This window comes from Hypanus sabinus, chromosome 10 (genome assembly GCF_030144855.1).
Source record: "Hypanus sabinus isolate sHypSab1 chromosome 10, sHypSab1.hap1, whole genome shotgun sequence".
Classification (NCBI taxonomy): Eukaryota; Metazoa; Chordata; class Chondrichthyes; order Myliobatiformes; family Dasyatidae; genus Hypanus; species Hypanus sabinus.
In genome coordinates this window covers 149,456,082-149,472,993 of record NC_082715.1, presented here as the reverse complement: position 1 = coordinate 149,472,993, position 16,912 = coordinate 149,456,082, and the positions used below count along the sequence as shown (strand labels likewise).

Sequence of the window (16,912 nt, the reverse complement as noted above, 5' to 3'; positions counted from 1 at the left end):
GTCACATGGTGCTTAAAAAAGAGGGCTATGGGTAACCCTAGGTAATTTCTAAGGTAACGACATGTTCAGCACAGCATTGTTCCATAAACTTAGTAGACAAGCTCTCCATTATGTCCCCTCCCAGTGAAGCGCTACAGCTTTTGTCCCTGCAGCTCACCGCTCACTCTTTAACCTTTTTCTCTCAATTCCTCCACTTTCTGATCTGGTGGTCTGATTCCCTTGCCCCTGCCAAACTAGTTTAAACCTTCTTGAATAGCACTAGCGACATTAAGATGTGATATAACTAAAAGCCAGTGGTTACTCTCCAGTTTCTTTGTTCATGTGTAGAAGAATAAATTCAAAGAGGGGTGTTGCACATTGATGTCTAACTCTGGAATTGAGAGGTTGATTGAGGACCTTGAATTTAGATTGCCAGAGGAATCAAGTATAACTGATCACTGGGAATGTGGTACAGGCAGGAATCAGGGTTCACATAGATAGTGAATTATGAGCAAGTCTTAGCACATAGAACAATACTGTGCAGCCCCTTTGGCCCACAGTGTTGTGTCAAGCCTTTAACCTACTCCAAGATGATTCTCATCTTTCCCTCCCATAAAACCTTCCATCTTTCTATCATTCCTGTCCCTATCTAAGGGTCTCTTAAATATCCCTAATGTATCTGTCTCTATCACCATCCCTGGCAGGGTGTTCCACATACTTTATGGGGGGAAAAGCTACCTCTGACATCCTCCGCTGTATACTCCTCCAAACACCTTAAAATTCTGTGCCCTTGTTTTAGTTATTTCCACCCTGGGAAAAGTCTCTGGCTGAACACTCTATCTGGGACTCTTATTATCTTCTTCACTTTCATCAAATCACCTTGCAACCTCCTCTCCAAAGAGAAAAGGCCTAGCCTGCTTAACTTATCCTCATAAAACATGCTCTCTAATCCAGACAGCATCCTGGTAAATCTCTGCATCCTCTCTAAAGCTTCCACATCCCTCTGTAATGAGGTGAACAGAACTGGATACAGTATTCCAAGTGTGATTTAACCAGAGTTTTATGAAACTGCAGCATTGCCTTGAACTCAATCCCCCAACTAATGAAGGCCAACACTCCATATGCCACCTAAACCACCCTATCAACTTGTGCAGCAACTTTGAGGAATCTGTGGATGTGGTCCCCAAAATTCTTCTGTTGCTCCACACTGCTAAGAATCCTGCCATTAATCCTGTATTCTGCCTTCAAATTTGACCTTTCAGGGTGAATCACTTAATGCTTTGCTGTGTTGAACTCCATCTGCCACTTCTCATCCCAACTCTATCCTATCAATGTACTGTTGTAACTACAATGACCGACGCTATCCACAACACCAACATCAGTCATGTCATCTATGAACAAACTTATGCACTCTTTCACTTCTTCATCTAAATCACAAAATGCAGATGTCCCCAAACACATTGGCCACCATCCTCCAGGCAGAATACACTCCCAACTATTGCCACGCCCTGCCTTCTGTGGGCAAGCTAATTCTGAATCCACATGTTCATTTCCCTGGATCCCATGACTCCTGACTTTTTCAATGAGCTTATCATAGGGACTGTTGTCAAAATCTATATCCACTATGTTGCCTTCAACAATTTCTTTAGTTACTTCCTCAAAGAATTCAATCAGGCTCACAAGGCATGACATGCCCCTCACAAAGCTATGCTATTATCCCTAATCAGATTATGCTTCTCAAAATGCTCATAAATCCTATTTCCCAAGAATCCACTCCAATAGGTTGCCCACCATTGGTGTTCTATATTAGCGTTCTCAAACAAACATTTGCCACCCTCCAATCCTCTAGCACTACTCCTGTGCCCAGTAGGGACACAAAGATCATCAGCAAAGGTGCAGCAATCTCTTCCATTATTCCTACAGCAACATTGGTACATCCCATTTGGCCCTGGGATTTTATCCATCCTAATCAAATGTTCCAGCACATCCTCTTCTTTAATGTCAACATGCTCCAACAAAACAGCCTGTTCCACACTGACCTCACATACTCTCACTGGTGAATATTGAAGCTAAGTATTCATTAAGGACTTTCCCCACCTCCTGTGACTCCAGGTTCGTTTCCTCTTTTACCCTGATCAGCCCTACCCTCACTCTAGTCATTCTCCTGTTTTCATGTATGTGTAGAATGACTTGGGATTTCCTTTAATCTATTTATCCAGGCCTTCTCGTGTCCCTTTCTAGCTCTCCTAAATCCATTCTTAAGCTCCTGGCTACCTTGTAACATTAGAGTCCTGTCTGATCCTTGCTTTGTAAACCTTAATTAAGCTTCATTCTTGCTGCTGACTAAATATTCCATATTCCTTGTCAACCATGGATCCTTCACCCTATCTTTTCCAATCCTATCCAGCAAGTGCTCCCAAGCAATGTCACATTTCCATTGCGCATTTCCCTGAGTATATCTGTTCCCAACATATGCTCCCAACTTCCTACCTGGTAGCATTTTAATTGTCCTTCCAGCAATTAAGCACTTTCCCATACCATTGGCTCCTATCCCTGTCCAAAGCTATGGTAAAGGTCAAGGAGTTGTGGTCACTGTCTCTGAAATGCTCACCACTGGGAGATCTGACAACTGATATGGTTCATTGCCTAGTACCAGGTTAAGTATGACCTATCCATATTCTATGACGGGAATCCTTCCTGGACACACCTAACAATTCTGCCCCATCTAAACCTGTTGCATGAAGGAGGTGCCAATCAATATTATAGAAGCTAAAGCCATTCTGTTGCAACAACCCTGGTATTTTTGCATCTTTCCAAAATCTGTCTCTTGATCTGCATCTCAGTGTCTCTATTAATATTGGGGAGGGGGTGGATTCGACAAAATATTTCCTGTAGTTCCCTTTCTGTTTCTGACTTCCACCAACACTGTAGACAATCATGTCCTCCCTTTCTGCAGCTGTGATATTATCCCTGATTAGCAATGCCACATCACCCTCCCTCCCTGTCCCTTTTGAAACAGCAGCAATTTCTGCCCTTGTGAATGCTAAGTCTGTAATGGCCTCGGAACTTTTCTAAGGATTCGGGCTCTTTACATAAAATAATTGAACTACGCTGAATCTAATCAGACTTGTCTTAAAGTCAATTAAATATCGGAAGTGAGGTTTGGACTTAAATCGAATCAAGGGATTTGGAGGCTTAAACAAAACGATAAACAAGTAACCAAAGAGAGGCCGGTAGATAGAGGGAGGGGGCGGAATTGTTCACTGGATTTTGGTAATTTCAGTTTGTTTTGTAACAAACCACCAGGGGAATTTTGCTCTCCAGATTTGGTTAAGTCAATGAGATGAGAGTTTATGCTATAGAAAAAATGATTTTTTAGGAATGATGGGGACACTGGGGTGTTCTGGGGCAGGACATCGGTAATGAATTGCATACTGAAAAACAGGATGAAAGTTAAAGAATATAAAGAAAATTGGGGCTGAAGTCCAATTGACTAATGTTTTTTTTTTAAATATCCACTTCCTGGAACTGGGAGTCTTTTCCAGATTAGCGAAAATAAACAGCAGATAGCAGTCGGGAACCTTGCCCATGGGTTGGATGTTTAACCCATAACGTGCCTGGTTTTTAAAACTTTGCGTCTCCATATAGAAAAGCTGAGGCGAGAGTCTAAGGTTAATTCAGTAATAAAAAGTATATAAAAATATAGCATATAAAAATCTAGGGCACAATGGGCGGGTTTAGTCCAAAACGCGTGTGAGAGCTACCCAGCGGTACAGCCCTGATCATCAGAGTCCGGACTTGCCCTTGTCTCCGGGGCTCTGGCTCTGGGTTTGGATTGGTTCTCTCTGTGAGAGAATTGGATATGGACCGAGATACCATTGGTTGCTGGGCAGCAGGTCTAGGTTTCGATTGGCTGTAAAGGTAGGCCTGGATTTGGAGTCGTTGTAGTTCATTCGATGATGACGTGTTGCTGAGCTTTGCATCTGCGTTTTGATTGGTTGCTGGGCTCCTAGTTCTGGTTGGGATTGGCTGTGAGAATTATGGGTCCCGATTGGACGGAGAGCGATACGATGCAGGAACGAGGTTGTTTACAAGTAGCAATGGAACCAGGCGGTGTGTTTTGGGGAACGGGGGACCGTGACGGGAGCCTCCCGGGACTGAAGCGGACGGTGCTCCTCCTGCACCTGCTGGCTGTGGTTGGAGCTGTCCCGCGACCAGGTGAGACCGAGGGGAGTGTGTCAACATCTGGGCGTAGGAGAGGGGAAGCTGATGAGGGCATGTGTTGGAGAAGTGAGGGAAAAATGGGGAGAGGGGTTGGAGAAAGCCTTAACCTGGGATCGGCGATGAGGACGGCTCTGAGTGAGACTCTTTGGAGGTTGGGGAGTGTGTTGTGATTGTTGTTGGGAGGGGAGGGTTTGAGAGTTGGAGTTGTGGTGGGGCCATTTATGGGGGAACTGGCGAGTGCAGATGGTGTGTATGGGGACAGAGTTCTGGAGGTACTGAGGGTTCTCCTCTGACCTACAGCGGGTGAACATTTCTGTATGGATTTGTTGCAGGCTGCCTAACTTCCAATGGAACTGGTTTAAGTGGAGAGCAGCGTATTACGCCTGGAGTACATTGTGCAAACTTGGTGCAGAGTGAGCAGGATGAAAAGCTGAATCTTTCTCAAAACATCACAGGTAGCGGTCATAACTGGTGTTGGGTTCTGGGTGACAACAGCAATCAATGCAAGTGATTTTAGGGTTTAGGGGGATGGAATGAGTTTCCTACAGAGGAGGTAGGCAGCCCCTGATGTGGGGAGGGGTGTACATTTTTTGTAGGGCCAAGGATATTAAGGGTTTTCTTTTAAATTACGAAGGGTGGCGTTTAAAGACGGTGTGTTGGAATTTCTGGAGTGAAAGTGCAGACTGGAGAGGAGGTATCAAGGATGTGGAACACGAGTCGAAAAATATTGCAATGAAGCAGCTAGGGTTGTTTTCGTCCAAACAGAGAAAGCTGACAGCAAATACATAACATTTTGCGGGCCTCGAGAATAACCGGGAAGTATCTGTTTCCGAACGCAGACGGATCAAAAGCCAAGGCCCATAGATTGAAGTAATTGATGGGGGGGGGGAGGGGTTGAAGAAATGTTTTCATCTGGACGGTGTAGGTGTCTAGCTTTCAGTGTTTGAGAGAGTGTGTGTGTGTGGGGGGGGGGGGGGGGGAGAGAATTGTCGCCCTATGTAAACAATACCTGGATGTGCACTGCAAGGCAGGGACAAAGATTCCATCAGGGAACTCCTTTCTCACCAGGACAGTCTCATAAAACACAGAATGCCACAGCACAGTATCAACCCACAATACTAACCGACTTTTAACCCTTTCCACCTACATACAGTATTCCTTCATTTTTTTTATCATATATGTGTGTTTCTTTAAATGCCCTTAATGCATCTGCCTCTACCACCAACCCTGGCAGGCTGTTCCACATATCCCCCACTCTCAGCCAATCCAGCTCTCTTGGTAAAGAGCCTTCCCAGTGGCTGCCTCCCATGCTGTCTCTCTGAAAGCTGTGTGCCTGGCGTGGACAGAGAAGACTGGGCATCACTTGACTTGGTTGACACTGATGGGAGTGGTCTTGGTGTCTCTGCTCACCAGTACACGGTGTGTGCAGGAAAAGACCATTGGACCAAGGGGCTGGAAAGTAATGGTTGTGTATTTCCAAGTTCAAAGTCAATTTATTGTCGAAGTACATGTATTTCACCATATACAGCCCTGAGATTAAGTTTCTTGAAGGCACTTGTAATAAATACAAAGAAACACAATAGAGTCAATAAAAGACTGTGAGCAAGATGGTTAAACAACCAGTATGCAAGACAACAGACTGCAAATCCAAAAAAAACCCACAAAAATTGTGAATAAATAAGCAATAAATATTGAGAACATGAGGGTATTGAGAATATTGAGTCCTTGAAAGTGAGCCCATAGGTTGTGGGAACAGTTCACTGTTGTGGTGAGTGAAGTGAAGTTTCCTCTCTGGTTCAAGAGTAATAACTGTTCCTAAACCTGGTGGTGTGGGTCCTGAGGCTACTGTATCTCCTTCCTGATGGCAGCAGTGAGAGGAGACCATCGCCTGGATGGCAGGGGTATCCGCTGCTTTGTGTAGGCTTTCCTTTCAAGGGCATTGGTGTTTATGTATAGAAGTTGATGGTGGCCAGGCACAAGAAGTGTCGTGGGACAAGGCTGGATTGTCCTTGTGAAGATGAATACGTTGGATGGTAGAAAATGTATTTGCTGGCATTCTAAATGATTTGAATCCTGGAACAGTGGAGTTGTGGGGAAATTCAGTGGTGTAGAACTGAAACGGGACAAAGTTAAGAAGATATAAGTTGTGTTATATAAATGTTTGCACAGACTGTGCTTGAGTACTGTGAAACACACAAAATGCTGGAAGAACTCAGCTGGTCAGACAGCATGTATGGAGAATAAACAATTGACGTTTCAGGCCGAGACCCTTCATCGGGACTGCAAAGGAAGGGGGAAGAAGCCAGAATAAGAAGGTGGGGGAAGGTGAAGTAGTATAAGCTGGCAGGGTACAAGGATAGGTTTGAGTACTGTTCTGTTGTGGGTAGAAGATAGTGACAGAAGAGTGTAGAGGGATTTCATCAAACACAAGGGTGTTCACCAGAATTGTACTCCAACTAAAAGGGTTGGAGTAGATCACAGAATAATCTTAAATAATTATGAAGTGTTTATTTAATGGAACAGAAAGTTTAGGTAATGAAATTCCCCTGGGACAGTCCAGAACAGGGAGCATTCGGTGCTTGCTCAGTCATTTACTAGGCTTGCATCTTGTTAGGTGCTTCCCTAAATGAAGAGCTAAATCACACGACAGGAGAGCCGGAAATGGTGAAGCCTGGGGAGAGGGCAGCTCAGACCAAAGACCAGGTGAAGATGCCTTCTGCCAGCGAGCCCAGTGTTCAACAGCCAGTCAATGGAATTAGCCACCCAGTGAGACAGTCAGCAAAACAGAAACGAGACCTTGGAGTTCCAGGTATGGTCCCTGCACTCAGTGCAATGGTTACAATACAGGAGGGGAAGGCTATTTGGCTTACTGAGACTGTGCTAACTCTTTGTAATATTGATTCCAGTCAGTTGCCTGCAGATTTCTGAAACCCTGCTCTCACATTTGAATTGTCTCATTACATGCAACCTAACCCTCATCACTAATTTATTTTTCCCTAATTTCACCTTGGGTTCTTTAGCTGCTTATCTCCTTTTGATGGCTTCTACTTCTTGACTCCACTTTTGTGATTTTAACAGTCACTCCTCTTGGATCTCTTCAGAACCAACTGTCTCCAAGGAGAACATCCCCTGCTTCTGCAGTCTGCCCATATCTCTATAAGTCACACATTCTCAGTACCTGGAGAAGGTGCCATCTGTCATTACAGACCCTCACCATCTGGGGAGAAGGTACTGCACTCTACATTTTAGGAACAGCTTTTTCCCCTCCGCCATCAGATTTCTGAACTGCCACGAACACTAGCTCATTATTTGTCCTTTTCACTATGTATTTCTTTCGTAACTAATAGTAACTTCTTGTCTTGCACTGTCCCGCTGCTGCAAAACAGTACATTTCACAAAATGTATCATTTAACAAATCTCTTGTGTCCTCTGAAGTGTGGTAATTTTATCCATAGTGTGGCCACCAGATCTGTACACAATATTCTGGCTGTGGTCTCATCAGTGAGTTGTAACATTGCACCAAGACCTCTTATACTTAAGTTCTACATCCTGACTAATGAAGGCAAGCATTTCATGTGCTTCCTTTGTCACTTCGTCTACCTACAGTACGTTGCTGCCTTGTACACCACAGTCTCTTTGTCTTGGGTGCTAATGCTCATGGTGAATGTTCTTATTCTCCACTTCTTTGACACCTCTGAAGGAATCACCATCCTTATCAGCATGAAGTACCTGGTCAGCAATGTTTTGTAGTCTGAATCTACCCTCCTCTGTATCCAAGCAAAACTAATCTTCAAAATTTCTACTAAGCTGTTAATATAAATTTCAGCTAGAGTCCCAGCACCAATCCATGGTACACCTCTTCATATTGAATTCAGCCCTCCACTTTCCGTCTCCTCCTGCAGAGCCAGTTTTGGATCCAATTTGCTGACATAATTTTAAGAAGATCCAGGATAGGTACATGGAGCTTAGAAAAATAGAGGGCTATGGGTAACCCCAGGTAATTACTAAAGTAAGTACATTTGCAGCACAGCATTGCGGGCCGAAAGGCCTGTATTGTGCTTTAGGTTTTCTATGTTTCTATTATTTGAACTCTGTCTACCTGAGTTGCCACTTTCAAGGATCGCTGGACTTGTGCTCAAAGTTCCCTCTGTGTCTCAGGACTAGACCATTCATTAGACCTCCCAAAATGCATCGCCTCCCACCTACTTGGATGAAGTGGCATCAGACGTTGTGCTGCCTTGACCTCACAACCTATCTACCATATTATGATCTTACATCTTGCAGTCTGCCTGCACTGTACTTTCTCTGTAACTGGCAGTCAGTTTACCTGCTTAAGCCCAGGCCGCCAATAGCAGCTTGCCGGAGTCCTCCATCCTGGGCCCAGGTGTCACCCACCTTCTCCTTCCTCTCCCAGGGAGAGGAAGAGGTTTCTATTGGTATTCCTGCAGCTCTGGGTTTTTACAGGATGGGATTGGTGGCCCCTTGCCCAGCCCTCCACCTTCCAGCTGGGTTTGGGAGAGTTAACACTCAATTTGCACTCTGTCTTAGGTTTCTCTTCAACTGTTGCTGAAGTGATGAGGTGACCGATATGGATGGAATGCAAAATGAAGCTTTTCTCTGTACCTCAGTGCTTGTGACAATTAATAAACACATTTACCAGTTTACTGTTAGAACAGACAACATAACCGCATGTTACAGGCTCTTTGGCCCACCATTTTGTGCCAACCTTTTTAACCTTCTCTAAGATCAATCTAACCCTTCCCTCCCACATTGCCCTCCATTTTCAATCATCCTTGTGTCTAAGAGTTTCTTAAATGTCCTTAATGTACTTGCCTCTACCATCACCCCAACTGAGCATTCCATGCACTAAACACTTTATGTAAAAAAAAACTTACTCTGACACCCTGCCCCCATACTTTCCTCCAAAATTATGCCCTCTTGTGTCTCTGCCCTGGGAGAAAGGGCTGCCTATCCACTCTATCTAACCCATTTGGATCTTATACACTCTGTCAAGTAACCTCACATTCTCCTTCATTCCAAAGAGAATAGCACTATCTCGTTAAGCCTATCTTCATAAGACGTGCTCTCTAATCCAGGCAGCATCCTGGTCTGTCTCCTGTGCACCCTCTCTAAAGCTTCTACATCCTTTTTATAATGAGGTGACCAGTACTGAACATTATTCCAAGTGTGGTCTAACCAGGGTTTTATAGAGCTGCAGCATTATCTCATGGCTCTTGAACTCAGTCCCCTGACTAATGAAACATTGTCCATTACCCTCCTCAGAACCTGTCAGTAGGCTCCATTTCCAAAACTCGAAGCTATGTTGGCCAGTGTTTACCCTTAGCTCAGTTGCATGTTTGCATTCGTCACCAAGTAACCATTTTTCAATGTCAGACCTCATTCTGAGGGTTGAGAGCTGTGACTGAGGACCCCCATAACTTCAACCCGTTTTCCTCTGGCAGAGGTTCTGAACAACTTGCCTGTGACTACCCAGCTCTTTTCCCCTCTTTTACATTGGTTTATTTTTCAATCCTAGGTCAGGTCTTGGCGATTATAATGATTGTCATCATCATAGCCTTGGGATCTGGCATCATACTGGGCTACATCTACAAACGGTAAGGACAGGCTTGCTGAACTGACTGGGTGTGTGGTTAGGGATCGAGCAGAGTACTGTGTAGGACTGAGAGCCAAGGGTTGATGCCTGGTCTCTGCGCTGCAAGTGAGCTACTGGTCTGATCATCAATCCTTCTCCATCCTTGTGCCAGCAGGATCATCTGATTCCAAGTGTCCAGAGAGTTAATAAGGAACCTTGGTCACGTTGATGGGTAGGGGTGGGGTGGGGTGGAGGATCAGCCATGACAGTGTTGACTGAGAGAGCGGATTTGGTGGGCTGAATGACTTGCTTGCACTTGTTTTTTTAGAATTTCTGCATTGTTCCTGGCAGAGTTTCCAAAGGTAGAAATGTCCAAATCGAGAGGGCATAGCTTCAAGTTGAGAGAACATGAGGGAAGAGTTTAGAGTAGATCTGGAGGGTCAGGTCTTTGGTATCTGGGTGGTATAGAAGCAGTTTTGAAGCATTTAAGAGGTTTTTCGATGGGCACGTTAATATGCAAGAAATAGAGGTGCTGGATCATGTGCAGGTAGAAGGAATTGGTTTAATCAGCATCACAGACGCTGTGGGCCTCTTCCTGTGCTACCCTGCCCCATGTCCTGCCTGGCTTTGGCCTTTGCTCAACACAAACAGCCTGAGGCTGTGGTTACCCAACCCTCACTGCCCCCTCCTCATTGAAAGTACTGCAGCTGGCCCTCAGCCCAATGCCATCTCCTCACACCCATCAGTCCAAGGAAGGTAGTCATGAATGTGTTGTGACAGAGAGCAGAGAGACTATGCTGAAGCATTTTGAGCACTGAAATCATGTGTCCAAATACCCCTCTCCTTGTCCACTCCACTCATCCCCAGCAGAAACTCAGTACTGTGCTCAGGAATTCCTCCCTTGTTAACACAGAACATTACAGCACACTGAAGACCCTGTGACCTGTGATGTTGTGCTGACCTTTTAATCTACTCTTAAGATCATTTTAATCTTACATAGCCCAACATTTCTCTGTCCTCCTTGTGCCCATCTAAGTGTTTCTGGGATGTCTGCCTGTACCACACCCATGGACTCCATGGGCTCACTACCCTCGGTAAAATAAATAAATAGATAAATAACTAGATAGATAGATAAATAAATAGATAGATAAATAGAGAGATAAATAGATAGATAAATAGATAAATAAATAAATAAGATTTTGAAAATAAACACCTACCTCTGACATCCCAGACATCCCAGCCATACTTTCCTCCAATTAATTTAATTATGCCCCCTTGCATTGGCCATTTCCACCCTGGGAAAAGGGTGCTGGCCATCCACTCTATCAATGACACTTATCATCTTGTACACCTCAATCAAGTCACCTGTCACCCTCCTTCACTCCAAAGAGAAAAGCCCTCACTCACTCAACCTTTCCTAATAAGACATACTCTCCAATCCAGGCATCATCATGGTAAATCTCCTCTGTACCTTCTCTAAAGTTTCTACATCCTTCCAAGATTAATGCGACCAAAACTGAACACAGTACTCAATGTGTGGTCTAACCAGAGTTACGTAGAGCGATCCTTCAACTCAGTCCTGTGGCTAATGAGGGCCAACACACCATATGCCACCTTTTCAACTCGTGTGGCAACTTTGAGGGATCTATGGATGTAGATTGCAAGATCCCTCTGTTCCTCCACACAGCTAAGAATCTTGTACCCTGCCTTCAAGGTCAACCTTCCAAAGTGAATCACTTCAAATTCTATTTGTCATTTACAGTATGAGCTGAGCTCTACATCTTGTCACATCCCTTTGTCACCTGTGATGACCTTCTACATTATCCACATCTCCACCAACCTTTGTGTCATCAAACCCACCTCTCTGCCCAAGCTTTGGTTTGTCCCCTCTGATACAGCTGGATGAGAACTTTCCTTCAATAATGAATCCCTGCATTAATGGTGCTTCATGAACTGATGAGGAATTAACGGGGCCTCCTCCCTTTACAGAGGTCGAGATATAAAGAAGAAACAGGAGCAACGAGCATGTGAACAAGAAATCCATCGCATCATGCTGCCACTGTCAGCCTTCTCCAACCCCAGCTGTGAGCTGGATGATGAAATCACCGTGGTAATGGTAAACCCTCAGACACACACGGGAGAAAGCTGCGAGGGTGACTGTTCACTTCCAGCTGGTACTCCCGGGGCTTGAGCTCAGCACACCAACTGAGAAGATGACTGGCTGTGGACTTCTGATGGGAGAGCGGAACTGGGTCTGTGAGCCATGCCACACCTCACCGGCAGAGAACTCTCCCTGACAACTGCCAGCAAGCAGCCTGACAAATCATGGAATTTGCTTTTCCGAGAAGGATCAGGCCATGTCTGGGTAATCGGTGCATGAACTGCGTCTAGTACAGTATCCAACAGCAAATCACATGCTGGTTTTGTTTTGTATATATTTTAGGCATGATCTGGTTTCGGAAGTGGGAAAGGTGAGCAGCCTGCTATGAGTGTTTTAAACTTCTAACACAAACGCTTGTGGGGAGTGGAGTTATTGTGTGTCAAAAGTGTGGAGGGTGATGTAACCAGTTTAGGAGGAGAGATGAAAGGAGATGGTTCCATTCAATTGATTGGAGTTGACCTGTTTCTTTTCCTGCCCTTTCCGTTAAACCTACTGTGCCCAGGAATCTGTTGATAAGCTGTTAGCATCCTAATAGCCTATTGCATAGAGAGAATTCGGGTCTCTGTGCAGTGAACACTGCAGTAGGGGAGATCACCTCAGCCACACTCCAGTAGAACTTTCTGAATCTCAGTGTGATCCCTCTAGCAGCTATGAACTCCTGCAGCCATCTCCTCTGCAGATAGATCCCTCCAAGTTCCAACAAACACTTGAATGTCTCACTGCTTCGAACACACGAACATCCAGTCTGGAACAAAGTCCAGCAGGTGTCAGAGCACCAGCATTACTTACCCTCTCTACTTGCTGTGACAGCAACTTTCCTGACTCAGTATTTATTAGGTTTTTGAAATGTATGTTTTTATTTTTCACACTACTGTACAATCAGGTCCTTCCTGCCCAATCAGTCTACCACATGACAATCCTTTATCAGCATGTTCCTCATCATTATAGTAATTCCAGTTTCCCAACACCCACTTTCAGAAGCAATCCTTCTCTCCCTACCCCATGGAATGTCCCACTCATCACGGCCATAAAGCGTCCTTCATTAAGTTACAGGTGCAGGGGCGCCTCAGTAAGCTATCTCGAGCTGAGGAAGATGGTTTGATAGGACTGTACCTCAGAATGCATTTGCTATATTGTTGACCCATTGCAGAAACGCAGGCATTGGGTCAGGTTAATGTTCTCCAAATCTGCTGCACCTCATCCGGAATGGAGGAAGACGCTCAGACATGGAGGGGACCACACTCAGTGCAAGTGACCATGAGACATTCACACTGCTCCTAGCCTGGAGTATGAACCTTCTCCAGTTCACTCCACGAGGAATGTCTGAGCACATGGTACACCATACCCCTTTGGTCCTGAACATTAGGCCCCCAGAACAAACTCCAGTTATCTCAACCCAGGGCTTCACTACAAGCGCAAAGCAAGGCAGATCACATGCAAGGTGGACATTGCAGATACAGGAACCTGGAGCACAAAAATAAAATAAACTGCTGGAGGAACTGAGTGGGCATGGCAGCATCTGTGGAGGGAAATAGACGCTGGACATTTTGGATGGAGCACTTCATTTGGACTAGAACAAGGTTTATAATCACTGACATCTACCATGAAAAATGTTGTTTGCTGCAGCACTACAATGTAAGACATAAAAATTATTGTAATATAAATAAACGGTGTAAAAGATGAGGTGGTTTTCATGGACCATTCAGAAACAGAAAGGCAAAGAGGTTGTTAAATTTATGAGTGTGGACCTTCATGTTTCTGTACCTCCTTCCTGATGGTCATGTTGAGAAGGAGGCATGTGAAGGTGTCTAATGATGCTGCTGCCACCTTTGGGTACCATCTTTTGAAGATGCCCTCAGTGGTGGGGAGGGTTATGCAACCCTCTACCTACTTTTTCATTGTTTGATGCTTCCTGATCTGCTGAATTCCTTCACCATTTTGTGTGTTGCTCCAGCCATTTTACTGTGTTCCCACATCACTGCCCTAGACCAGGCTGCCTGCAGCTATTCTCTCAGTATTCCCCCTCCCTTGAATCACAGCTCTGCCCATTAAATTACACCATGTTAATGGGTAATACAGATTTTATGAACTCAAACTCTTTCATTAAAACTTTTAACTAAGCTGTCAAATAGAAAATATTTCATTGTCAAAGTTACCTCCTGAATGCTGTGGAGGAGAAAATTTTCTCTTCCAAGGCCCTCTCCAGATTCACCTGTGTGCTGTAACTGAGAAAATTACACACCAGCACCTTTCCTGCTGTTAAATGGGGTGGGACGTGTGTTGGAAGTGGAGAGGGCAATATTATCAGGTTGGTAAGGGAGGAGAGACAATAGTTCCATTGAGTAGGAATGGGTTCGATATGTTACTTTTCCTGCTCCTAAGTCCCCAGGAATCAGCTGATAAACAGAAAGCATTGTCTGTCATATTTCATAGGATGCCCGTCACTGTCTGGTTGTACACACTAGAGTGGGAAAACCCCACAACATCCACCTAGCCAAGATCTGTAACAACTTCTTCAGTTTCAGTGTAATCACCTCAAGGAATAGAAATGTGGCTGTCCTCTCTTCTTCTGATAACCCCCCCTCCATATTTTGGGAAGTACATAGGTGGCTCATCTCCAGGGGATTCCCTCCCCTGTCCAATGTACACTGTCTTGTCTCTCCACTTACACACACTCCTCCTCCCCAACCCCATTGTAAACAGCCCCTGAGACAGTGTTTGAGCTGCAGGTACTGAATGAGTGACTGCTATTAAATATGCAAGATAAATTTCAGAAATTGAGGGTTTTATGGTTTGTATTGCCTCATTGATTGGAGCTGTTAAGAATTCAAGGATAATCCTGTTTTGTCCAGGAACATTTTATTGAATATTCTGCAATTTTTTATTATGGTGCAATTAAAGTTTTTTATTGTTTTTAAGGAACTATGTTCTAGGATATAAGATGTTGCAGCAGAATTAGGCCATTCAGCCCATCAAGTCTGCTCCACCATTCTTTTATGGCTGATTTATTATACCTCTCAATCCCATTCTCCTTCTCCCCACCCCCCAATAACCTTTGGTGCTCTTATTAATCAAAACCCATCAACCTCTGCCTTAAATATACCAAATGACTTGACCTCACAACCGTCTTTGGCAAAGAATTCCACAGATTCACCTTTCTCAGGTGAAATAAATTTTTCCTCATCTCTGTCCTAAATGGACGTCCCTCAATTCTAAGGCTGGGCCCTTTGGTCCTAGACTCTCCCACTATGGAAACATCCTCCCCACATCCACTCTACCCAGACCTTTCAATATTTGATAGGTTTCAATGCGATTTCCCCCCCCCCCCCATTCTTCTAAACTCCATTGAGTACAGGCCGGGAGCCATCAAATAGTCCTCATCCATTAACCCTTTCGTCCCCAAAATCATTCTCGTGAACCTCGTCTGGACTCTCTCCAATGTCAGCATGTCTTTTCTTAGATAAGGAGTCCAAAACTGCTCACTGTACTCCAAATGAGACCTCACCAATGCCTTATAAAGCCTCAGCATTACATCCTTGAGTTTGTATTCTAGTCCTCCTGAAATGAATGCTAACATTGTATCTCTTCCTCATCACCAACTCAACCTACAAGTTAATCTTCAGGGAATATTGCACAATTACTCCTTTGCACCTCTGATTTTTGAGTTTTCTCCCCATTTAAAAAATAATCTATGACTTTATTCCTTCTACCATGGTGCATAACTATACACTTCCCTACACTGTATTCTATCTGCCTCTTCTTTGTCCATTCTTCTAATCTGCCTAAGTCCTTCTGCAGACTCCCTGCTTCATCAATATTACTTGTCCCTCTACCTATCTTTGTATTGTATGCAAACTTGGTCATAAAGCAATCAATTCTATCACCCAAGTCAATGACGTATAAAGAAGTGGTTCCAATACAGACCCCTGAAGAACATCACTAGTCACCGGTAACCAATCAGAATAGGCCCCCTTTGTTCCCACTCTGCCTCCTGCCAGTCAGCCAGTCTTCTATGCATGCTATCTTTCCTGTAATACCATGGGCTCTTGTTAATTAACTTGTCAAAGGCCTTCTGAATATCCAAGTAAACAACATCCACTGACTCTTTTGTCTACCCTGCCTGTTATTTCCTCAAATAATTTCAACAGATTTATCAGATAAGATTTACCCTTAAGGGAACCTTTGGCCTATTTTGTCGCGTTCTGTTTCTAACATCTTCTATGCCTCTGAAGTCAGGCTAACCAGCCTATAAATTCCTTTCTTTTGCCTCCCCTCCCTTATAAAGAGTGGTGTGACACTTACAATTCTCATACCACCAGAACCATTCCAGAATCTTTTGTTTCTTGCAAAATCATTGCTAATACCTCCATAATCTATTTAGGTACCACTTTTAGAACCCTGGGGGGTAGTCCATCTAGTCAGATGACTTATCTATCTCAGACTTTTCAGCTTCCCAAGCACTGTCTCCTTAGTAATAGCAACTACATTCATTACTGCCCCCGGACACACTCAAATTTCTGGCATACTGCTGGTGGCATGCAAAATACTTGTTAAGTTTGTCTGGCATTTTTTTTTGTTCCCCATTACTACCTCTCCAACATCATTTTCCAGTGATCCAATATCCACACTTGCCTTTCTTTTACTCTTTATGCATCGGAAACATTTTTGGTATCTTCTTTAATATTATTGGTTAGCTTACTTTCATATTTCAACTTTTCTGTCCTTAATGGTTTTTTAGTTGCCTTCTGTTGGTTTTTAAAAGCTTCCCAATCCTCTAACTTCCCAGTAATGTTTGCTATATTGTATACCCTCTCTTTTGCTGTTATGCTGTCTCTGACTTCATCTTCCCCTTAGAACACTTCTACATCTTTGGGATGTATCCATCCTGCGCTTTCCGAATTGTTCCCAGAAACACCAGCCATTGCTGCTCTGCTGTCAACCCTGATCATGTCCCC

At 44.2% G+C, this 16,912-nt stretch overlaps 1 protein-coding gene across 1 annotated transcript; it reads left to right on the top strand.

Annotated features, from left to right (window-relative positions):
- Nucleotides 1–322: 322 nt before the first annotated feature.
- On the top strand, nucleotides 323–14,875 carry pik3ip1 (phosphoinositide-3-kinase interacting protein 1). The gene is made up of 5 exons (XM_059983233.1): nucleotides 323–4,197; nucleotides 4,536–4,658; nucleotides 6,818–7,012; nucleotides 9,740–9,818; nucleotides 11,786–14,875. The coding sequence occupies exons 1-5, from the start codon at nucleotides 4,020–4,022 to the stop codon at nucleotides 11,985–11,987; spliced, it is 777 nt and encodes a 258-aa protein (XP_059839216.1). The 5' UTR covers nucleotides 323–4,019; the 3' UTR covers nucleotides 11,988–14,875.
- The last annotated feature ends 2,037 nt before the right edge of the window (nucleotides 14,876–16,912 follow it).

Coding starts and splice junctions, on each gene's coding strand:
- pik3ip1 (XM_059983233.1), top strand. CDS start 4,020: ATGGGTCCCGATTGGACGGAGAGCGATACGATGCAGGAACGAGGTTGT. Junction 4,198..4,535: donor TGGAGCTGTCCCGCGACCAG/GTGAGACCGAGG, acceptor GATTTGTTGCAG/GCTGCCTAACTTCCAATGGA. Junction 4,659..6,817: donor TCTTTCTCAAAACATCACAG/GTAGCGGTCATA, acceptor GCATCTTGTTAG/GTGCTTCCCTAAATGAAGAG.